We start from the raw sequence: 25,323 nt of genomic DNA, 5'->3' as shown, positions 1-25,323 counted from the left end.
GAGAAAGATGGGGTGTAAGTGAAGTAAATAAGGAATAGTGCATGAGTGGAAATTTCAGATTTCATGCAATGTGTCCAGTAACTGCCACTGGACAAATTCATAGCAATTATGTGTATAGTTTTGTCCTTTGCAAATTAGTGTTAAAATTCCAAGTTGCAGTTTATTTCTGCTGTGGCTCTTTAATGCTGTGCAAGCAGTAGAATCTCCTCTGTCCTAAGAATTACTTCCCACATGTACCAGTGTCTCCTGCCTCTCATTGCATTCTGGGAATGGTTATACTCTGGTTGATAAAGACATTCCATAACTTTTATAAGTATGAGAAAGATGAAAGCAGATGCTTTGTTCAGGGCTGGATCTATGGGGAGCAGAGGGCACTTGCCCCAAGCACTGCTGGGGGGCACCAAATTGGGTATGGAGTCCATTCTATTCTGTGGGCCCATAAGATAGAATAGGGCCATAAGGGGGCATCATTTTTTAATTTTGCCCCTCCCCCTCAAAAGTATGTAGATCTGGTCCTGACTTTGTTCCTTTGACACTGACTCTACTGAAATGCTGTGCTTTGAACAAGTGCTGTATGTTCCAGTACTAACAAACTGGACTAAACATTGGATATCCACTAGGGAACTTTGTAGTATAGGGAAGGTGTTCCCAGGAACATATTGGGTAATGAACCACTGGTAAAATACAAACACTAATCATCATGCTTTTCCATCTCAATGAGAGCTTTTTCACCTGAAGTGGCACTGAGAGCCAGTGTGGTGTAGTGGTTAAAGAGCGATGGACTCCAATCTGGAGAACAGGGTTTGATTTCCTACTCCTCCATATGTAGCCTGCTGGGTGGCCTTGGACCAGTCACTCAGAACTCTCTCAACCCACCTGCCTCACAAGGTGACTGTTGTAGAAAGAGGAAGGGAAAGGTGATTGTAAGCTGCTTTGAGACTTCCTTAGGGTAGAGAAAAGTGAGCTTTAAAACCAAAACCAACTCCTACTCCTCCTCTTCTTCTACAATTCTGCAACTCCAGCTTCTGACAATTAAATATCAGATCTGAGATTTTAAAAAGTATGTCCTATTGACTTGTGTCTTTCATCCCACAAACAGGAGCCATGTGATACTGTAGCGGCTAATCAATTTGTATTCTAGTAAAAGCTTTTGTGAATTTGAGGTGACCATCAGATGCATGCAGTGAGTGTTCAGTAAGCAGACATAAACATGAGCTCTGAAGAAAAATAGTAATAGTTACATAATAAATAATAATAATAATAATTTTTATTTGTATCCCGCCCTCCCCGCCGGAGCAGGATTACCTTCATAAAAACTCATATCTGCCTATTCATAAAAACAGGATTACCTTCATAAAGTCATATCTGCCTATTTATTTATTTATTTATTAGATTTATATCCCGCCCTCCCCGCCGAAGCAGGCTCAGGGCAGCCTAGTGAGGACCCATTCCATGCACTGGACAAAGTGCTCTCTAGTCCAAAAAAGCTTGTTATAAACAAAACTGTATTGCCCTGAATTTCTACAGACATAATAGAGGGACACTGCAGCATAGAGTTTCATATAGGAATGGAATAATTTAATAATTTAGGAGAAGTCAAAATTACGGTACCAACTGCAAGCATTGTACATCCCTCATTCGTGTCATTGGGAGCTCAGAATGGCTTCAGGTATCTTGATCTATCTTCAGGTATCTTTGTTCTTGTGAAAGAGCCCTGTATTACCAATGGAAGGGAGTAATCTCAGATGTGAAGAAGTATTTGAAAACATATGGTTGGGGAATTAGTCATGTTAGGCTGTTTTGTTGTTTATTAATAGTCATTTGGTAAATACAGATGTGTACCAGCCCAGAGATTAGTGCTGTTTTAGAAGTATGAGTGAATTCTTTCTTTTTAGACAACCAGTATGTATAGATAGTCCTATTCATGCACCCACCCTGTTTTCCCCACTCTGCCTTTACGTTGTGAAATAGTTTAGTTTTCAGAAGGTACAACAAATCCTATGCCAATCCCACAGCTTCACTTTTTTTAATGCTTTCCTGTTCTGTTGGGAAAGGAAAGGTCCCCTGTGCAAGCACGTCATTTCCGACTCTGGGGTGACATTGCTCTCACAATGTTTTCACAGCAGACTTTTTACAGGGTGGTTTGCCATTCCCCAATCTTTTACATTTTCCCCCCAGCAAGCTGGGTACTCATTTTACTGACCTTGGAAGGACGGAAGGCTGAGTCAACCTTGGGCTGGCTACCTGAATCCAGCTTCCGCCAGAATCAAACTCAGGTCGTGATCCTTATTGTCTGGTCCTTTCTCTTCTCCTTACCCACTTTCCTCTAGGTATTTTTACCCATGCCTCTTCTTTGCATCCTTCCTCATATAATTCATTGTTCATACTTGGCACAGGAGATTTAAATTCAAGTTTAAATAATGATTTGGATCTTTTACAAAGCTCATCTTACTTGGGATGTTGTCTTCTTTTGAAGGGATTCTTTGGCTCAGTATTTCATGAGGCTTTTAAGCAGTTCAAGGAGCAAATGGAAAAATATTTTAGGATCCAGACCTCCAATCTTTTTCAAAAAGAAGCAGCTGCTGAGACTAAAATCCTCCATTTATCCAAGGAATTTCCTTTGCTTTAAAATAAGCATATTTAACTTTCATATGCCCTAAATCAAAACACACACAAATCCACAGATAGTTACCAGAACAACAGAAAAATACTTTACATCACATTAAACTAAAAAGTAAGAGCCATGTGGGCTCACACAGTACTTCAGTGTATGAAAGAGAAGGAAACCTGGGGAGGTATCCCCCACACACACACATACACACTCTTCTAGCACCTTAACAAAAGGAGAGATATACCCCTTATGTTGTGTTTAGCCCCTGGCTCTGTTAAGCTATTTTAAAAGTCCAAAATCTTGGGTTAGAGAAGGATTCGAAAGGAACTGAAATCAAGTATTTTGGAGGCTGCTTCCAAGATTGTAAAATATGCAGTGTGCTAGATTGCAGGTTGAATATTCCAATGGGTAGAAGTAGGTTTTTTAATCTCTCAAACGAGTATAATAGGCTTTCTGAGTTTGTTACTGGTACCTACTAATAAAACAGCCGTGTTATCTGCAGGCCTTCCCTGGTCATAAAGCTTATCTGCATGTTGTGAAAAGTGTCATTGCTGGTTTCTGCAGATCACATACATTACCTTATTGGAGGGCTCGGGACATCTGAGCGTGCCATACAAATGCTAAGTAGTAGTAGTATTATGGCTGCTGTTGAAATATGGGAGCCATTTTTTTCTTCCACAGTTTGTATATCTGTATGGTAATGTTGATAATACTACATTCTCTGCCTTCCATCCCCCATGGTACCTGTACAATACTAATGAAAATAACAGTAAAAATATTTTTAAAAATCTAAAATACTATTTAGAGTTATGGGCAAACAGTGAACAAAAAAAAACCTTGTAAAATTTCAGATAGGCTAAAAAAACAGAAAGCCCTGACCGAAGCTGGCTCAGTCTTGTCAGACCTTGGAAGCTAAGCTGGGTCAGTGCTGGTTAGTACTTGGAGGGGAGACCGACCAAGGCGGTGCAGGGTCACTGGAGGCAGGCAATGGCAAGCCACTTCTGTTAGTCTCTTGCCTCAGAACCACTACTGAATCACCATAAGGTGGCTATGACTTGACATTCACCACATACCCCTCTCCAAAAAGTCAGATTGCTCAATTTTCAATTAAGCCATGTTTTATCTTGGTAGCAGATATGGGCACCTCTGTTAATAAAGCATTCCATAAGGCAGGCACCACCTCTGAAGAAAGTAGAGCACCTCTTCCTTCCACTTCCCAGATCTAGGACAAGACTCAGAACAACACTTCCTGAGGATATATAGATGATCCCAGATACACAGCTCCCAGGCCTTACCAGGCTTTATATTCAGGAGTCCATTCCCTTTTAAAAATTATTATAGGTCCAAGGTACCAGAATCTGGAATAGCTCTAGGCCAGGTTTAGTTATGACTCTCTCTCTGCACCTGTAGAGTTGCCAGCTTCAAGTGCAGCCTGGAGAGTTGCTGGAATTACAGCTGATCTCCATAGGGCCTTTTTTGTAGAAAAAGCCCAGTAGAACTCATTTGCATATTAGGCCACGCCCCTGACACCAAGCCAGCCAGAACTTTGTTCCTGTGCATTCCTGCTCAAATAAAGCCCTGGATCTCGAGTTGACAGAGGGCGTTTTCGCACAGAGCTTACCCCGGAGCGACGTCCCTTTTCACCGCGCAGCATCTGCACGGATTTTGCACCAACTGCTCCGCAGAACCAAGAAGAGCCGCGAAGAGCCGCGGCTTTTGCGTCGCTAACGTAAACTGGTTTTTACATTTTTTTCTTACTCTTGTTTTTTTCAGGAGCTGTGTTCTAATCCTCAATTTATCATTGGAGGGGCTACCCGGACTGATATCTGCCAGGGAGCTTTAGGTAAGTCATGAAGTGCATGTGTCATTCCTTACAGTGGCTGTATGGTTCTGTATGTATCTACTGCGTTTTACCTTGTGCCAGAGACATTTCATGTTATTTAGCATCTATAGGGAACCTTAAGGTTCAGTGCCACCTTTTTCTCAGACTCAGCTGGGGCAAGCCTTATTACTCTGCCCTCAACTCCCAGTAACATGATGAATATAATACTAGCTTGCCTTTCTGGGTGGGTTCATGAGTTACTGTACCACACACTGAGACAAAATAGTTCTTATTTCTTCTTTTTAATTCTCCATTTTGGTCCCTCTTTGTTAATTGTTCTTTTCTAGAGTATTACATGAGCCCTGCAGTGGGGCGCTTGCGCTGAGTCCAACTCTTTTGTGAATGAAAACATAAAGGGGGGTCCCTTTTGACAGTGCTGGGGATCATGAGATCTGCATGTACAAACACCATGTGGGTCCAGACTCCAGAGTTGTGATCAGGAGGGTAATTGGTGTGAGCTAGTGAAAAAACAAGCTTCCTGAATTTCCTTTGCTTTACTTTTACTCGCTGTGCTCTATGACTCATAGACAATAGTTTCTTTTATTTTGTTTGGTATCATTCTTCATGCAAAACGTACATCATGCCATGAGTGGAATGCTGTTTTGCTTCAGGGCAAGTATGTAGCAATTTGAGCAGGCTACTTCTAAAGACAAACAGTACAGCAGTATGAATACCTTGACCTTCGTTTGCTGCTTCAGAAATGATATTTCACAATTTTTTCCTTCTCTGATTTGGTCTTGTAATGCCATAAACAAACAAAAAACCACTCTGTTTCATGTGTCTTCCAGACACCAAAGGCCATCTTGCACTGATTCACAAGCTGACTTAATTGACACTGCAATCCTGAGAACATTTGCCTGGGGGTAAGCCCCACTCAGCAGGCTATAGTAGGATGCTGAGTATACCTGCTGCTTAGGGTTTCTCTTTAAGCCACTAGGTTTCATAGAATCATAGAGTGGGAAGGGACCTTCTGGGCAATCTAGTCTAACCCACTGCACAAATACCTCCCCCCGACAAACTCACAAATACCTCCCCACACACACCCAGTGACCACTGCTGCATGCCCAGAAGATGGCCAGCTCCCCACCTCCAGGATCGCTCCCCACCTCCAGGCCAACTGCTGCCTGAAAATTTGCTGCCTGACCCCAAAGTAGTGAACAACATTCCCTGGGCATGCAAGAAAGGGCCAAGAGAACTAGCCCCTAATGCAACCCATCCTTTCTTCACACACAGGCCATGCACTGGGATTACTTTGAACTTTTCAAATAGAATAAGCCAAGTTGGTACTTATTTCATATCAGAACTGCAAATCACCCTGTCATTTATTTATATTCGTGCTTTAATGCCAAAATGGGTGTGTATCCAGAACTGACATGCAGCCTCTGCATCCCTTTTTTACATAGTGGACTAGGCCTTACTGTTGTAGCACCTTGCACCCCAGGTTAAAATACTGTAGCACTGACCTGAATCATGAGGTTCATTATGTGGTCAGAAATATTGAATATCGAAAGGCAAAATCATGCATCTGCATTGCACAAGGTGTTTATTCTAGGAAGAAACTTATGTGGGAGAAGAAAACTAAATTCTACTGGTGCCATATCAGCATATGAGGGATATGGTTTACATATAAACATTTGCCCAGCAGTGGCTGTACCTCGAGGTTATTGTGCAGGGCCCAAGTACACAGCATCCCCCCCACCCCGATTAATATGTGCATATCCCAAAAATATTGTTTGATCCAAAAGAGACCTAGAGGCAGTCTTCAGAAATCTCCTTACATTTAAAAATATGAGGGATGAGGAAACAAACTATCTCAAGAAATTTTGGTCAACATGTTGCCAGAAGTGAGGGGAAATGCATATGGTATACATCAAAAGAAGGTCTACTGATCAAAGGACATAAGTGACAAAAGGGAACAACCTAACAGCATGAATGATGAAGAAATGCATAGATCAAAAGCGTCTTTGAAACTCCTGAATTCCTCATGCCTTCTTGGCTCTAATGCATGACCTGAGTTTGCAAGATAAAAAAGTGAGTGAAATTTCCTTTTCAGATGCAATTCCAGGATAATGCAATAAACAACCCAGTGGTGGGGAGAAGCCGTGCTCCATTTCATAATCAGGCGCTGTAGCTAAGTGGTAGAGCATCTGTTTTGGCATGCAGAAGATCCCAGGTTCAATCCCCAACATAAGAACGTAAGAGAAGCCAGTCCAACACTGTGTCACACAGTGGCCAAAAAAGAAAGGAGGTTCACAAGTGGGGCTAGAAGCCCTTCCACTTTGCCCCGCCCCCCCCAACTACCAGGAATACAGAGCATCACTGCCCCAGACAGTTCCAATAATATGCTGTGGCTAATATCCACAGATGGACCTCTGCTCCATATTTTTATCCAAACCCTTCTTTAAGCTGGCTATGCTTGTAGCCGCTGCCACCTCCTGTGGCAGTGAATTCCACATGTTAATCATCCTTTGGGTGAAGAAGTACTTCCTTTTATCCGTTCTAACTCAGCTGCTCAGCAATTTCATTGAATGCCCATGAGTTCTTGTATTGTGAGAAAGGGAGAAAAGTACTTCTTTCTCTATTTTCTCCATCCCATGCATAATCTTATAAACCTCTATGATGTCCCCCCGCAGTCGACGTTTCTCCAAGCTAAAGAGCCCCAAGTGTTTTAATCTTTCTTCATAGGGAAAGTATTCCAAACCTTTAATCAATCTAGTTGCCCTTTTCTGCACTTTTTCCAATACTATAATATCCATTTTGAGGTGCGGTGACCAGAATTTTACACAGTATTCCTAATGAGACTGCACCATCGGTTTATACAGGGGCATTATGATACTGGCTGATTTGTTTTCAATTCCCTTCCTAATAATTCCCAGCATGACGTTGGCCTTTTTTATTGCATCGCACATTGTCTTGACATTTTCAGTGAGTTATCTACAATGACCCCAAGATTTCTCTTGGTCAGTCTCTGCCAGTTCACATCCCATCAACTTGTATTTGTAGCTGGGATTCCTTGCCCCAATGTGCATTACTTTGCACTTGGCCACATTGAACCTCATCTGCCACGTTGACGCCCACTCACCCAGCCTCAACAGATCCCTTTGGAGTGCCTCACAATCCTCTCTGGTTCTTACCACCCTGAACAATTTAGTGTCATCTGCAAACTTAGCCACTTCACTGCTTACTCTCAACTCCAAATCATTTATGAACAAGTTAAAGAGCATGGGACCCAGTACTGAGCCTCGCGGCACCCCACTGCTTACCGTCTTCCACTGCGAAGATTGCCCATTTATACTCACTCTCTGTTTCCTATTAATTAGCCAGTTTTTGATCCACAAGAGGACTTGTTCTTTTACTCCATGACTCTCAAGCTTACTAAGGAGCCTTTGATGAGGAACTTTATCAAAAGCTTTCAGGAAGTCAAGGTAAACAACATCTATTGGGTCCCATTTGTCCAAATGTTTGTTCACCCCCTCAAAGAACTATAACAGCTTAGTGAGGCAAGATCTTCCCTTACAGAACCCATGCTGAGTCTTCCTCAATAACTTGTGTTCATCAGTGTGCCTACTCATTCTGTCCTTAATAATGGTTTCTACCAACTTTCCCGGTATTGAAGTCAGACTGACTTGCCTGTAATTTCCCTCCTCTGGAACCCTTTTTAAAGATGGGGGTGACATTTGCTACCTTCTAGTCCTCAGGAACGGAGGCAGATTTCAATGAAAGATTACATATTTTTGTCAGGAGATCCACAAGTTCAACTTTGAGTTCTGAAACTCTTGGATGTATGCCATCTGGGCCTTGTAACATTAGTTTTTAATTCATCTATCAGTTATAGGACCTCCTCTCTTGTCACCTCAATCTGACTCAGGTCTTTCAACATCCCTTTCAAAATTAGCAGTTCTGGAGCGGGAAAACACTTCTCATCTTCCACAGTGAAGACGGAGGCAAAAAATGCATTCAGCTTCTCAGCCATTTTCCTATCTTCCTTCAATAATCCTTTTACCCCTTGGTCATTTAAGGGCTCCACTGCCTCCCTGGCTGGTTTCCTGCTTCTAATACATTTGAAGAATTCTAGGATTGTAGTTTATTTTTATTTATTTATTTTATTTATATTTTGACTTATATCCCGCCCTTCCCACCGAAGTGGCTCAGGGCGGCTTACAACATAATAAATTTACATAAATTTAGCTTAAAAACATTTACATAATAAGGATTAAAACAATAAATTAATAAGACATAAAAACATAAAAACCAGCGGTCTATTAAATGCATTCTAGTTCCATCCAAAAAATTTCTCAGTATTAGTTAGTTGTTGTAGGCCTGCCGGAAGAGGGCTGTCTTACAGGCCCTGCGGAACTGCCCTAGGTCCCGCAGGGCCCTCACCTCTTCCGGCAGCTGGTTCCACCAGTAAGGCGCCGTTACCGAAAAGGCCCGATCCCTGGTGGATTTCAGGCGGGCCTCCTTTGGCCCGGGGATTACTAACAGGTTTTGTGAACCCGATCATAGTACTCTCTGGGGAACGTGTGGGGAGAGACGGTCCCTAAGGTAGGCAGGTCCTAGGCCATATAGGGCTTTAAAGGTAATGACCAGCACCTTGTACCGGACTCGGAATGTTATTGGCAGCCAGTGCAGATCCCGAAGCCCCGACCGAATGTGCTCCCATCTTGGGAGCCCTAATAACAGCCGGGCAGCGGCATTCTGCACTAACTGCAACTTCCGGGTCTGACACAAGGGTAGCCCCATGTAGAGGGCATTACAGTAGTCCAACCTCGAGGTGACCGTGGCATGAATCACCGTTGCTCGGTCGTCGTGTTCCAGGAAAGGGGCCAACTGCCTCGCCCGCCTAAGATGAGAGAATGCGGACTTGGCGGTGGCTGCTATCTGAGCCTCCATTGTCAATGAAGGCTCCAATAGTACCCCAAACTTTTGACCCTGCGCGCCGCTGTCAACGGCGTGCCGTCAAAAACTGGCAGGGGGATTTCCCTTCCCGGACCACAACGACCCAAGCAAAGGACCTCTGTCTTCACCGGATTCAGCTTCAGCCCGCTCAGCCTAAGCCACCTAGCCACTGCCTGTAATGCCCGGTCCAGGTTTTCTGAGGCGTAGGCAGGCCGGCCGTCCATAAGTAGATAGAGCTGGGTGTCATCAGCATACTGATGACAGCCCAGCCCATACCTTCGGGCAATCTGGGCAAGGGGGCGCATATAGATGTTAAATAACATCGGGGAAAGTACCGCCCCTTGAGGCACTCCGCAATCAAGTGTGTGTCTCTGGGACAGTTCATCCCCAATCGCCACCCTTTGTCCCCGACCGTTTAAAATAGCCTCCAAGCTTCCCCAAGGGTTTTGACTGTATTTATCTTTCCTTTCCGTTTCCTCTTCACATGCCTCCTCATCTCAGAGAATTTACTCCTTTTAAAGTTAAACGTGGTTGTGCTGGTCTTTTGGGGCAACTCTGTATTTATACAAATGGTGAAATCAATAATGTTATGGTCACTGCTCCCAAGCGGTACGATCATTTTTACATCTCTCACCAGGTCTTGGCCATTACTTAGGAACAAATCCAGGATTGCCCCACCCCTCATAGGTTTTGTGATCATCTGCTCCATAGCACAGTCATTGAGAGTGTTTAGAAACTCAGTCTCTTTCTCTCGACCAGAACACATATTGACCCAATCAATCTGCGGGTAGTTACAATCACCTATTACACACAGTTTTTACATTTAGCCGCTATCTTTAATCCTTCCATCATATTATAATTGTCCTCTATATTTTGATTTGATGGGCGATAAACTCCCATAGTTAAATTTCCTTTTGGGCCCTCTATTTTGACCCAAAGCATTTCTAAAAGGGAATCTAATTCTCTGACCTCAGTCTTACTGGACTGTATACCCTCTCTGACATACAGAGCCACCCCACTGCCTACTCTTCCCTTCCTATCCTTCCGATATAACTTATATCCAGGAATCACAGTGTCCCACTAATTCTCCTCATTCCACCAAGTTTCTGAAATTCCCACAATGTCTATGTTTTCCCCCAACACTAATCATTCCAACTCACCAATTTTACTTCCAATGCTTCTCGCATTTGTATACAAACATCTATAATTTCCCAGGCAAGCTAGGCCCGCAACCTTCCTCCTGCCGCCTTGGCAGACAGTCCATACTGTCTGTCACCATCTCAGTGGACAACTCTGATCCATTACCTGGTAGAAAAGTAACAGGTAACGCTTCATCTCTTTGAGATAAGTCCTCCCGAACCAGAGACATTTCATCTCCTGCTGGCTTTCCCCCAAGATTTAGCTTAAAAACTGCTCTGCCACCTTTTTGATTTTAAGCGCCAGCAGCCTGGTTCCTTCTGGGGACAAGTGAAGACCATCTCTTTTGTACAGTTCCTGCTTGTTCCAGAAACTTCCCAGTGCCTAACAAACTTAAACCCTTTCTCCCTACACCATCGTCTCATCCACACATTGAGACTTCTAATTTGTGCCTGTCTCTCCTGCCGTGCACGTGAAGCAGGTAGAACTTCTGAGAAGGCCATCTCCCAGCATCTTCAGTTAGAAGGATCAGGTAGCTGGTGATGGGAAAGACCTCCACCTGAGACCTTCGAGAACTTGCCAAGGGTCTGATTTAGCAATAAGGCAACTTCATGTGTTCAATGAACCATTTGGCCACCTAGCATGTAGAATCATATCTATGTTAGTCTTAACTCCTGCTCCAAGTGCATTTTCCTTGTATTGAACGCTGCCTTTGTTTCTACAGGATGGTTACTTTATCCTACCATATCCCAAACTTCTCAGTATATACCAATAGGGTCTTAGATTCATAGGTGCACTAATCAGGATCCAACCCCAAAGCCACAAATGGCCATTACAATCCAAAGTCTTGGCTCAATGCCAGGAACAATCCCAATATTACAACAGTGGCAATTCTTCCCCACTGGTACAAAGGTCACTTCAGATACATAAAAAAACATAGTTTAAAGGTGTTTCTCATCCAGAACCATCTTCCAATTACCATGAATATTACAACATCAGACCAGTACTCTTCAAGACAGTCAAAGTATGATTCCTTCTCTCTCTCTCTGCGTTCATTCCTTCCTGAATTTAACTTTTCACGTCCCTCTTTCCAATTCCCATCTATTAGATTTCCCACTTCCTGTTGTGGACCAGCTTATTTTACTACAACTGGCTGTTTCCCTGGTTAGGCATTCCTTTTCCCTTCTGCTGAACACTTTTTTTGTTGAATGATAGAGTCTAGGAAGCTTCTTGCAGTATACAATACATCAATTGTGGTTTTTAAAACTTTTTGCTAATTTATTTTCTTTGAAGAGTCAAATTCTGAGATCCTCATATTTTTATGGCAAATCTATAGTATGTCAGTATACAGTTTGATCGCATAGACTTATAAAGCTGGGCTGGGATATGGTGAGTCATTGTAGCAGAAGGAAGGAAACAATGTTGGTTGGAGGGGAGGTGTGTGTGTATATATATATATATTGCATAAAGGAAGCATTCACATTTTCTGATATATTTTTCAAAGGATGTTGCCATGGTATCACAAGTAATGACCATTAAAAGACCAGTGTTTCCCCACTGATCTTGGCAGCAGATGTTTCCTCTCTAGAGAAAAATATTTGCATAAAATATCCATCAACTATGCATTTTTCTATAGCATTGTGTTAGCATGCTGTGGGCTTCTCCTATGTTTTGCAGCAATGTTTACTAGAAAATCATGATATTTTCGATAAAAGACTTGATAGCTCCCATTGTTGGCTTTAGTACATGCATTTGCTTTTTCCCTCTGTCCTTCTGTGAGCTCTGAGGCAACGGCCTGAACAGATTGAAATACTCAGGCTTAGCCAATTGTCTCTATTGATTTTTGTTTTTAAAAAATTCTCTGTTCTCTTTCAAGTACATCTTCCTCTATGTCTAATGTATTGGATTTACTGTAATGGGAAGATCTTATTATGGACATGATGTATGATACCTAAGCAGGATCCTACCATTTAATGTTGGGATAGGAAAGGAATGGTGATGAAATGTAGTGGAGATTGTAGTTCTGTGGAATTAAACTATTCAATAGGAAGGGAAATCTTATGTCCAAATAGAATTTGAAGAAGCTAATAAGTTTTTGTGGATTTCGTAGTAAAATAACAAAGCCAAATAATCACTGTTTTTGGAGAAGATGGTCACTTTGGTAAAATACTGCATCAGAAGCTAGAGCTGAAATCTGCCTTTGTTTCTCAGTGGCCAGTTCTTCTTCCAAATTCCAAAATATTTCTTCCATTAATAAAACAGATACTCAAGAACCATTTGCAGGTGTACCAAGCATTTCATGGCCACTCATGGCACTGTGAGCCCCAAATAGTATGCTCTGCTGCACTGCTCCTGTGCAAAACTCTGCCTCTCCCCTGCCAGTTTGGTGTAGTGGTTAAGTGTGCGGACTCTTATCTGGGAGAACCAGGTTTGATTCCCCACTCCTCCACTTGCACCTGCTAGCATGGCCTTGGGTCAGCCATAGCTCTGGCAGAGGTTGTCCTTGAAAGGGCAGCTGCTGTGAGAGCCCTCTCCAGCCCCACCCACCTCACAGGGTGTCTGTTGTGGGGGAGGAAGGTAAACGAGATTGTGAGCCGCTCTGAGACTCTTTGGAGTGGAGGGCGGGATATAAATCCAATATCTTCTTCTTCTTCTAACAGCTCTTTCACAGTTCTTGAATGAGCTGCTCTCTCAAAAACAGTTCTTGAAATAGCTCTCTCAGCCCCACCTACTTCACAGGGTATCTGCTGTGGGGAAGGGAAGGAAGAGGAGATTGTTGTCCCGGCCGTGGCCCACCAGGACTGCCACGGGGGCCGCCCTCAACTCCTCCAAACCAAGGCGGACCCCCTGACACACCTGCTGAAGCCTCAAAGCCCCCCTGCAACCCCGACACATGCCACTGACAGCCCCTGGCACCCCCACCTACCTGGGAAGAAGAGACGCCAGGAGAAGCGGAGGCCAGGAGCTGCCACACTGCCAGACGGGCCTGGCCCCACAGCTGAGTCCACTGTTGCCCAGCTGTCCCCGGTGCCTCGCAGACAGCCGTGGCACCCGAGGAGGAAGCGGGGAAAAGCCAGGCCAGCGGGAGCGTGGGGTGCCGAGCCACAGCCACCGTGCCACACTTAGGAGAACAGCCTCAAGCAGGGAAGAAAGCTGCTGGGCGTCTCCCCTCTTAAAGGAAGACGGGGCTTGGGGAGGTGGCCATTGGGGGAAGGAAGATTGGGAGGGGGATAAAAGGAGGGTGGAGGGCCAGTCGGAGGTCAGTGATGAACGAGGAGTGGTGCTGGAGCCAGAAGCAGACCGAACCTTGCTGAGAGCCAGAGAGACCATGTGGGCTTGCAGCTGTAGGCCAACCAGAGGGGCAACAGGGTGAAGCAACCTGGCCCACCACCCTACCCTGAGACCTCCCAGCCACCCCAGGGGCACCCCGGGCAATGGCAGCCCGAGGGGCGGAGCCCCCAGACCAGGCGGGGCATGACAATTGTAAATTACTCTGAGTGAAAGATGGGATATAAATCCAATCTCTTCTTCTCTGTTCTTCTCTATTCACTTTCCACTGACTCTTCTTACAGTGACAGGTAGTAATTGGGTTTCCCTGTAGGCCACTGCTTTTGAGTCCCTAGACCTCTCTTGCCTTGACTTGCATAATAGTAGATGCTTCAATGCACTGATGAGTTTGCTAGTGTGCAAAAGTTTGTCTCAATCATGAAGTTGTGTGTACTGTTTTTGAAAATACTGATGCTAGACTTGATTTTCCATTAGCTTTTTCCACCTTCGCAGCTAGCAAGTTGTGTACGCCTGTGTTTAGTAAAGCGGATGTTAGTGGCAGCAAAGGTGAGGAACTTGTATGTGGACAGAATGTACATTGGCACATATCCAGTTTTAGTTAGCGGCTAAGGTTTTGGCTCCTGAAAACAGAACCAGTGTTCAGAACTTCCATGAAGATGGAAAACTGCTGTAGCAGAAGGACATCAGTGAATTTCCACATGCCAAATAGAAGGGACTTGTTCACAAATATCATTTAGATGCATCTGGCAGGGAATAAAAAGAGAGTTCACAAAACAGGCTTCTGTAAGGTAGCCTCTGCAGGTATTGTACCAAAGTTAGTGATTTTGCATTTGAAAATCTAACTGTGGATGCAATTTAAGCCTCATTCATCTTGTGGACAGCTTATTACTATATCCTTTTTATGAACAAGAACTTCTCCACTCTTTAGCCCCATATATCCATGAACCTGATCTACCCAAGGTAAACACTAAAGATTCTGAACTGCTGTTCTGTTGGTGTAAAAGCCGTTCTGTTGATGAACATAAGAACATAAGAGAAGCCATGTTAGATATATATACACATACACTGTGGCTAACAGCCACTGATGGATCTCTGCTCCATATTTTTATCTAAACCCCTCTTGAAGGTGTCTATGCTTGTAGCCGCCACCACCACATCCTGTGGCAGTGAATTCCACATGTTAATAACCTTTTGGGTGAAGAAGTAATTCCTTTTATCCATTTTAACCTGACTGCTCAGCAATTTCATCGAATGCCCACAAGTTCTTATATTGTGAGAAAGGGAGAAAAGTACTTCTTTCTCTACTTTCTCCATCCCATGCATTATCTTGTAAACCGCTGTCATGTCACCCCGCAGTCGACGTTTCTCCAAGCTAAAGAGTCCCAAGCGTTTCAACCTTTCTTCATAGGGAAAGTGTTCCAGCCCTTTAATCACTCTAGTTGCCCTTCTCTGGACTTTCTCCAATGCTATAATATCCTTTTTGAGGTGCGGCGACCAGAACTGCACACAGTACTCCAAATGAGACCGCACCATCGATTTATACAGGGGCATTATGATACTGGCTGATTTGTTTTCAATTCCCTTCCTAATAAGTCCCAGCATGGCGTTGGCCTTTTTTATTGCAAACGCACACTGTCTTGACATTTTCAGTGAGTTATCTACCACGACTCCAAGATCTCTCTCTTGGTCAGTCTCTGCCAGTTCACACCCCATCAACTTGTATTTGTAGCTGGGATTCTTGACCCCAATGTGCATTACTTTGCACTTGGCCACATTGAACCGCATCTGCCATGTTGACGCCCACTCACCCAACCTCAACAGATCCCTTTGGAGTTCCTCACAATCCTCTCTGGTTCTCACCACCCTGAACAATTTTAGTGTCATCCGCAAACTTGGCCACTTCACTGCTCACTCCCAACTCCAAATCATGGAAAGTGATGGAAAAGCATTTCAGTTTGTAACGGAAAGAAAGGTGCTTCTCTTCTTTTTTTGCAGAATCCCCCTTTCCACTGTTGCTCCCACACTATTCCATTGAGATCCACCGACCAAAAAGAGAATAGTTTGGGATGAGGGTCACAAAGGCTTTCCACAAAAGCTTTCCTTCCTCTATCCTAACTTGGCTCACCCTGCCTAACTCCTGCTGTGGGTGACTTCCTTAAATCTCACTGAATCAAAGAGTCTTAGAAGTGCCCTGTTTTGCCATCATTTTACTTACCAGTGTAATGGGTAAGGTTTCTATTTTGTGTGGCTTTTTTCCATAGGAGACTGCTGGCTGCTGGCAGCTATTGCATCTCTGACTTTGAATGAAGAGATTTTGGCTAGAGTCGTGCCCAGTGATCAAAGCTTCCAGGACAGATATGCAGGAATCTTCCACTTCCAGGTACCATAGATCCTGGCTTCTGCCTTTTGCTGATGAATGGGGAAAGTGTCATCAGTACATAAGGAGTGCAAAGCATGGGGGCTGTGCAAGATAAAGACTTTTTCAGAATGCTGCTTTCTCTTAACATTTCAGTAGCACTGCACCAGCTATATCATGTAATATTTCTGGTTTTTTGTTATGGGAAATGGTTGGCTTGCTTTGGTGTCAGGGAGAGACCCTTGCTATACAGGAGAGATGCCAATCCGTTTTTTAAAAAAATGTAGAAGATATGCAGGTGCTGGAATGGAGGCACTGAACACACCGTCTCCAGTGGGGGGGCAGGAAAGGGGGAGGGGGGATGTGTTTAATGTCAGACTACTCAAAATTACATAGATAGGCTTAGAGGGATTTGAGATGTATTTGAAGCAACTACGAATAGGTGGCTGTGACAGCCCTTCCATACAGCAAAAGATATACCAGAGCCACTTGTGCTAGGACATGATTTGCAAACATCTTGTGGTCTTTGTGTACATATTTGTTATAAAATGAATATACTGCCTTCATCTCCCAGATTTTCCAGGCAATACTTAATTTGTGGTTTAAAATAACATTGTATAACTTCCATGCTTCAGGCAAGGGGCTGACTACAAGCTGGCCTAAAGAAAAGTGTTGGGCAGGGGTGACAGGCATTTTGGATGCAGAGAACTGAACTTGGTATACAAATGCCCAACTGCCTTCCAAAATTAAGTGCACCATCTGTTTTTGGCTGTGGTAAAGTGCATGGCTCCAGCACCATGTCATTAGATACTGACTTAATGGTTTTCTTTCTCCCTTTCAGTTCTGGCAGTATGGAGAGTGGGTGGATGTTGTTGTTGATGACAGGTTGCCCACCAAAGATGAACAACTCCTCTTTGTACACTCAGCAGAAGGGAGTGAGTTCTGGAGTGCTCTACTCGAGAAGGCTTATGCTAAGTAAGTAGAAGGAGTTACATATCCACTACAAAGCCTTCCTTAATGATCTCCCATCCAAGTATGACCCTGTTAAAATATGACAAGATCAGGCTATACCATTCTGTTTTCCTTATGACAATTACTCAGGTTAATATTAGATTAATAGAGAGTCATTGTGGGTTAATATTTTGAGTGCTGGACTAGGACCTGCATGTAAATCCAAACTCAACCCTGAAGGTCATTCTACGACCTGAGGTGAGTCACTTTTTCTCAGCCCAACTTTCCTTACAAGATCGTAAGAACTGGATGAAAGAGAACCTTGACCTTTTTGGAGAAAGGGTGGGGTTAAAAATGCAATGAAAAAAATAATTTTTAATATCTAACTTCTGAGCCCTGACTAAAAAAATAATTAGTGTAGGATTTAAGGGAACAATAGAAGGGTAGATTTATAATACAAATTATGAGTTGGTGGTCTATGAGGAATCTGGGCAGGAGAAGAGATTAAAAGTTTGGAAATCCTACACACACATCTCCATATCTCTCTTCTCAAGGATTCTATAAACTCTTCCAGGATTGAACAGGCCAGTTTCTCCATCTCTGTATGTTATTTTTCCTTTTGACTTATATTTGTTGTCTATATTTTGGGCCTCCTGAAGCAGTTCAGTCCTTATCAGGTCACTTCCTTTCAGTTAGTTTACAAAGTCATATATTTTTGCATACCTAGGAAATCTCCTGAATATACAGAAGCCCTTAATGTCTGCGGTTATCTGGTTCAACTATTAGCATGAATGGCATGAGTCATTCAGTTTATATTATTCAGTGTAACAACATCTGCAGACATAACAATAGTATTGGAATATTATTGAGAGTGTCCGCAACTTTCACACAGATTAGAGAAACAAGATAAGGATAATCAGAGGCCTACCAAAACCACACTTAGACCAGTCTATGGTTCCCTGGTTTCACTGGGTTGTTATTATCACTAGCTGGCTTTCTGACTGCGCCCTGGTGTTGTTCAGTTGAAGCTAGTACAGGAGGGAAATTTGACTTTAGAATTACACTTGCTTAGGAAACCTTATTTCGGTATACTCTTTTCATGATCCTTTGAAAACCCAACGTTTGGCTGTTACTACCCTTAACAATAAATGGAGACCAAACGAGAAGCCAATGGGACAAACACCTTTACAAAGACCCAGGAAGCCATCTGGAAAAAAGGAAAGGGCTTTGATTTCTAGTCTGAGATTCCCAGTGCCAACATTGGGCTTTTCATGAGAAACAATGGGCATCTAAGCAGTGTTCTGCTTCAACTACTATTCAAGACAAAGAGAAGGAAAAAATGAACTATGAACTGTCCTGGTTATGTTTTTTGTAGGGCGAATGGATCATATGAGGCTCTGTCTGGGGGAAGCACAACAGAGGGTTTTGAGGATTTCACTGGTGGTATTGCAGAGTGGTATGAGCTGCAAAAAGCACCACCAAACCTGTTCAAAATCATCCAGAAGGCTCTTCAGAAAGGTTCCCTCCTTGGATGCTCAATTGATGTGAGTTCATGCTGCCTTCTCTCCTATTGTCAAAGTGCGCTTGACAGATAACCACATGGTAGTACACGTTGCCAACACTCTTGTAGTACAGAGACTCTGTGCTTGGGCAGTGGGGACCTCTTTTGCTAGGTGGAACATTTGGAGTTTTTCTTTGAACTAGATTATGGGCCTCCAATAGACCAAGAAGGGCCATATTACAAAGAAGCAATAATAATTATCTAAATATTTAAACCCCTCTTTTCTCCCCAGTCGAGCTTTTAAGATTGTTCTTCTTGTCCATCATTTTATCTTCAGCGGTCTCTCTCTCTCTCTCTCTTTTTTTTTTACTATGTTGTGACTTCAAATAGAATTGAAAACCCAAACACATGTAGAATTGAAATCCCAAACACATGAAGAAAACTGTTGGAGCTCTCTTTAGAAGGTTATCCAGATATCCCAATGTAAAGCTGCAGATAATGTGCTGGTTCCAGAGTTCCTGAGTATGTAAGCTTCCCCTTTCACCTCAGCAGAGATGTCAGCTCTTCATCATTGTAACATGCTTCTGGAACTGATTGGAGAGGATCTTACTGCAAGGGAGCTCTGTGAATATTTCACAGCTTTCATAATTAATTTTCAGGGAAAATGCCCAGGAATTATTATTAATGATCCAAAAGAATTTACTTTGATCTTCTTCATGGTCTCTGTGCAGGTCACACACTGCGTACTGCGCCTGCACTGTGGCCTTCTTCGGGAAAGTTCCAAAGCTAAAACTTTATGGCGGGCTTTCCCTCAGCACAGATAGCAATAGCTGAGCTAAAGCCATGCCCCACCTCAGTTCCTTCCTTACCACCTACCGGTTGATTGGGAAAATCTCTCTTCCGGTCTTTTCACTCTTCATTTGTTCCTTTTTGACTAGCTCATTCTTCTATAATATCATTGTTATTTGGAAGATAAAAATAAAATATAATAAATTAAATATAATAAATTAAATAATAACTTTGTCATGTTTGTTTTTTTCCCCACAGTTTCCCTACCCAGCACCTCCCCTTCCCTACCTCTCTTAATTACATCCTGAGGGATAGCGTATGGAAAAAACAATGGTTTTTAAGCGCTGCTTGTCTTGCAACGCAAAGATCCCCCCAATTGACAGACATAGCCACTGTCTCCTTTGTCTGGGGGAACACCATAGAGTGGATGCTTACACTCACTGTTCACAGTTCGGACACCAGGCTAAGAAAAATAGAGCTGCTAGACTCTGAACTTTCCTCCTCGAGACCGCGCTAAATCCATCAATGTACCGTTCTGAAGATCTGCAGTCCCAGCTGCCTCCCCCACCTGTCATGCGGGGAGATTAGGCTGCCATGACTTCATCTGGAACCCGACGATCCTCCTCGGACACTTTAAAACATAAGGCTACAACACCAAGCCTTTGAATAGAAAGAAGCACTCGCCCTCAAAGTCAACTCCCACAAGACTTAAAAAGATTAAATGTAAAGTGACGGGCTTCGTAGCTTCAGCATCCACCCTCCACAAAATCCAGCCCATTATACTGACAGGTATTGACTCATCAACACCTTCGGTTCAATCGGCACCAGTGCAAGCTCCTGATCCCTCCATGGTCAATCAACAAAACTCTAATAATGTTGGCAAGGCAGATGGCTCATCAAACCTGAGAGAGCTTCCTCTTCAACCCTTAATACCAGTTGAAGTCTCAACACAGGAAAAAGCCTCGGAGCCAAGACAAGCTAAGCATTCCTCACCTTGCCTACCGAATCTGAGGGAGGAGTCCCCACGTCCTTCGCCATAATCTTACGATGACATGGGCTCAGATTATGACAGGAGCTTCTCCTGCAATCTCCCCTTCGATACAGACCTTTTTATTGGCGCCTCCCACACAGGGAACCTCGATGCTATGATGATGTCTGCCATGACCGGTTTTACCATTCTTCTTCCTGTTACCACTCTGAGCAGTATTATGCTCACTCACATTATGATGACTCCCATGATGACTATTACCAGCCATCTCCTTTCCACCATTGGGAATTATCTAGATCTCTACACTCTGAAGGGACTGCTCGCTGTAAGCTGCAGCAAAGGCCTATTTCTGATGCGCAGCAAAGCAGAATAGGCACCGCTCTGAAGGAACTCGTGGCACCAATGAAACCTATTAGTCCGACAGACGATGCTGGTTCCGCCAATTCTCTTGAACCAGATTTTGATGCCCCTCTATCTGGGGAAGACGACTGATGTTGAGGATAAAGATTCTCCAAGGGTTAACATAAGAACATAAGAGAAGCCATGTTGGATCAGGCCAACGGCCCATCCAGTCCAACACTCTGTGTCACACAGTGGCAAAAAAATTTATATATACACACACGCTGTGGCTAATAGCCACTGATGGACCTGTGCTCCATATTTTTATCTAAACCCCTCTTGAAGGTGGCTATACTTGTGGCCGCCACCACCTCCTGTGGCAGTGAATTCCACATGTTAATCACCCTTTGGGTGAAGAAGTACTTCCTTTTATCCGTTTTAACCTGTCTGCTCAGCAATTTCATCGAATGCCCACGAGTTCTTGTATTGTGAGAAAGGGAGAAAAGTACCTCTTTCTCTACTTTCTCCATCCCATGCATTATCTTGTAAACCTCTATCATGTCACCCCTCAGTCGACGTTTCTCCAAGCTAAAGAGTCCCAAGCGTTTCAACCTTTCTTCATAGGGAAAGTCCTCCAGCCCTTTAATCATTCTAGTTGCCCTTTTCTGGACTTTCTCCAATGCTATAATATCCTTTCTGAGGTGCGGCGACCAGAACTGCACACGGTACTCCAAATGAGACCGCACCATCGATTTATACAGGGGCATTATGATACCGGCTGATTTGTTTTCAATTCCCTTCCTAATAATTCCCAGCATGGCGTTGGCCTTTTTTATTGCAAACGCACACTGTCTTGACATTTTCAGTGAGTTATCTACCACGACCCCAAGATCTCTCTCTTGGTCAGTCTCTGCCAGTTCACACCCCATCAACTTGTATTTGTAGCTGGGATTCTTGGCCCCAATGTGCATTACTTTGCACTTGGCTACATTGAACCGCATCTGCCACGTTGACGCCCACTCACCCAGCCTCAACAGATCCCTTTGGAGTTCCTCACAATCCTCTCTGGTTCTCACCACCCTGAACAATTTAGTGTCATCCACAAACTTGGCCACTTCACTGCTCACTCCCAACTCTAAATCATTTATGAACAAGTTAAAGAGCATGGGACCCAGTACCGAGCCCTGCGGCACCCCACTGCTTACCGTCCTCCACTGCGAAGACTGCCCGTTTATACTCACTCTCTGCTTCCTATTACTCAGCCAGTTTTTGATCCACAAGAGGACCTGTCCTTTTACTCCATGACTCTCAAGCTTTCTAAGGAGCCTTTGATGAGGAACTTTATCAAAAGCTTTCTGGAAGTCAAGGTAAACAACATCTATCGGGTCTCCTTTGTCCACGTGTTTGTTCACCCCCTCAAAGAAATGTAACAGGTTAGTGAGGCAAGATCTTCCCTTGCAGAACCCATGCTGAGTCTTCCTCAATAACCCGTGTTCATCAATGTGCCTACTCATTCTGTCCTTGATAATGCTTTCTACCAACTTTCCCGGTATTGAAGTCAGACTGACTGGCCTGTAATTTCCCGGATCTCCTCTGGAACCCTTTTTAAAGATGGGGGTGACATTTGCTACCTTCCAGTCCTCAGGAACGGAGGCAGATTTCAATGAAAGATTACAGATTTTTGTTAGAAGATCCACAAGTTCAACTTTGAGTTCTTTCAGAACTCTCAGATGTATGCCATCCGGACCCGGTGACTTATTAGTTTTTAATTTGTCTATCAGTTGTAGGACCTCTTTTGTTACCTCAATCTGACTCAGGTCTTTCAACACCCCTTCCAAAATTAGTGGTTCTGGGGCGGGCAAAAAGTTCTCATCTTCCACAGTGAAGACGGAGGCAAAAAATTCATTTAGCTTCTCAGCCATTTCCCTATCCTCCTTCAGTAATCCTTTTACCCCATGGTCATCCAAGGGCCCCACTGCCTCCCTGGCTGGTTTCCTACTTCTAATATATTTGAAGAAATTTTTATTGTTGGTCTTTATGTTTTTTGCAATATGCTCCTCATAGTCCCTTTTTGCCTGCCTGATCACAGTCTTGCATTTGATTTGCCACAGCCTGTGTTCCCTTTTACTAATCTCACTTGGACTGGTTTTCCACCGCTTAAAGGAGTCCTTCTTACCTTTTACAGCTTCCATTATTTTGTTTGTTAACCATGCAGGCCTTTTCCTATGCCTGTTTGTGCCTTTCCTAACTTGTGGTATGTATTTTATCTGAGCTTCTAGGATTATAGTTTTAAATAGTGTCCAAGCTACCCCAAGGGTTTTGACCGTATGTACCTTTCCTTTGACTGTATGTACCTTTCCGTATGTACCAGGTTCCTGACCCTGAGCAACCACAGAATCCTCAGGTCCCTGACCACACAGCATCTCCTTCAGAGGGAACAAAAGTATTTCTGGACCTCCTTCACAAGATGGCCTCCACTTTGGGAATCCAGCTGACACCTGATATACCTCCTGTTCCAATTTAGTTCATGACATCCTTCGTACAGATATGCCAGTGACCTCTGTCCTTCCCATGGTAGCAGTCCATATTGAAACCCTGAAGGAAGCTTGGAGTAAGCCAAGTTCTACTCCACTGACACCTAAATGCTACAAATCGATGTACAAGGTTCAACCCAGGGAAACAAAGTTTTTACACTATCCACCTGAACCAAACTCAGTTGTGGTGCATTCCTCATCTTAAATAAAGCAAGCTTGATCTACTGCACCTCCTGATAGAGATGGACATAAGGTTGATACTCTGGTGAAAAAAGTTTATTCTCTTACCTGCTTGGCTATCTGTATGCAGACTTACTTGTCATACTTTGCAGCTTGCAATCATGTACTGCTGAAAAATCTGGCGCCTTTGATGTCTAAGCTCTCATCTGATTCCCAGACTCAGGCACTGGATATCACTCAAAACCTTACAAGGGGATGCAAGCAACAAATCTCAACAGTGAAACACACTGTTTCATGCTTCTCGAGGATTTTGGCATCTACAGTAGCTCTTCATTGTCACACTTGGCTACGCATGACATCCCTACAGCCAGATGTGAAAAACAAGATTGAGGATTTACCCTTCGATGCGGAAGGTTTACTCCATGTTTCTACCAACTACGCCCTAAAATCTGTTGATGAGGGTCATAAGAATACCAAAAACCTGGGAGTGACTCAACCTTCCTCACAATGGTCCTCTTGCATGAAACAATGGAAACCAACTTATTACAGATGACAACGGTCTCCTCAGGCCCAAAATAGCCGGAAGAGGCAGCAACAGCCCCCTAAGCAATCTTACCAACCTAGATTGAAGTCATCAGTCACTAAGAAGACCACTCAACAGTCAAAATCTTCCTTTTGATGCTCTCTCAAGCCACAACAAAGCCAACGCACACACCCTGCACATAGGTACCCTTTGTAAGCTCTTGGAAGCATATTACTTCAGATGCATGGATTCTCACTATAATTTGTCTAGGCTATGCCATAGAATTCCAAGCCAGACCAAAGACCCCATTTTTTGTCACCACGCCACCATCCACCATACTGTTACAGGAGGTTGGAGAGCTCTTGCGAAAGGACACTATAGAACCTGTTCCGAAAAGTCAGTTGAAACCGGGGATGTACTCCAGGTACTTCCTGCTCCCCAAATCCGATGGCTCCAAGAGGCCAATCTTGGACCTCAGGAACTTGAACTTTTACATCAGTGTCCCAAAATTCCAGATGGTGACCTTACAGGCCATATTACCTCTCATCCCTGCAAAATCTTGGTTGGCATCAATCGAGTTGAAGGATGCTTATTGTCACATAACGATGCATCCCTAGCACCGTCGTTTTCTCCAGTTTTCCGTCAGCCACCTACACTACCAATACAAAGTTCTCCCCTTTGGCATTGCGACTGCACCACAAATCTTTACAAATGCATGGGTGTGGTGGTGGCATACCTCAGAACCAAAAACATCACAGTTTTTCCCCTATATAGACAATTAGTTTCTTGTGGCCCCTTTCATTCCAAAACTGAACGAACACTTACAACTGGTCCTGAACTTGTTAGATGATTTGGGACTGCATGTCAACCACCAGAAGTCGTATCTCCATCCTACTCAAGCTCTACGCTATATAGGAGCAATCCTGGGCACAAGGAAACAAATGGCGTTCTTACCAACGGACAGAGCCGACATTATCAAAGCCCTAATATAAACTTTTCAGATCAACTCTATACAGACAGCCAGGGCTATTCAAAGACTTCTAAGTCTTATGACTGCCATGATCTTTGTGGTGCCTTTTGCAAGACTCCAAATGCAGCCACTCCAGCTCTGGTTCCTCCGTGTTTTCCGGATAGGAGTGGATCCTCAAGCCAAGTGACTCACAATACCTTCAGTAATTTCGTCCTCCCTTCACTGGTGGGATTCCAGGGAAAATCTGTTCCTCAGTGTGCTTTTTTGCAGAGGCAATCCAGACCTTACCATATATTCTGACACATCACTCCAAGACTGGGGAGCCCACTGTGAACCTCACAGCATCCAGGAACATTGGTCCCATTCTCAGCGAGT

The 25,323-nt window shown here is 43.7% G+C and overlaps 1 protein-coding gene across 1 annotated transcript in view; it reads left to right on the top strand.

Annotated features, from left to right (window-relative positions):
- CAPN2 (calpain 2) overlaps window positions 1-25,323 on the top strand; it is an 82,040-nt gene that overhangs the window by 2,672 nt on the left and 54,045 nt on the right. The window contains exons 2-5 of the mRNA XM_060246054.1: window positions 4,385-4,454; window positions 16,079-16,197; window positions 17,015-17,148; window positions 18,500-18,668. Coding sequence (XP_060102037.1) covers window positions 4,385-4,454; window positions 16,079-16,197; window positions 17,015-17,148; window positions 18,500-18,668 — 492 coding nt within the window. The remainder of the gene's footprint in view (window positions 1-4,384; window positions 4,455-16,078; window positions 16,198-17,014; window positions 17,149-18,499; window positions 18,669-25,323) is intronic.

Source organism: Heteronotia binoei, chromosome 1, assembly GCF_032191835.1.
Source record: "Heteronotia binoei isolate CCM8104 ecotype False Entrance Well chromosome 1, APGP_CSIRO_Hbin_v1, whole genome shotgun sequence".
Taxonomy (NCBI): domain Eukaryota; kingdom Metazoa; phylum Chordata; class Lepidosauria; order Squamata; family Gekkonidae; genus Heteronotia; species Heteronotia binoei.
The sequence above is the reverse complement of the archived record's forward strand: the minus strand, read 5'-3'. Positions and strand labels throughout refer to the sequence as shown.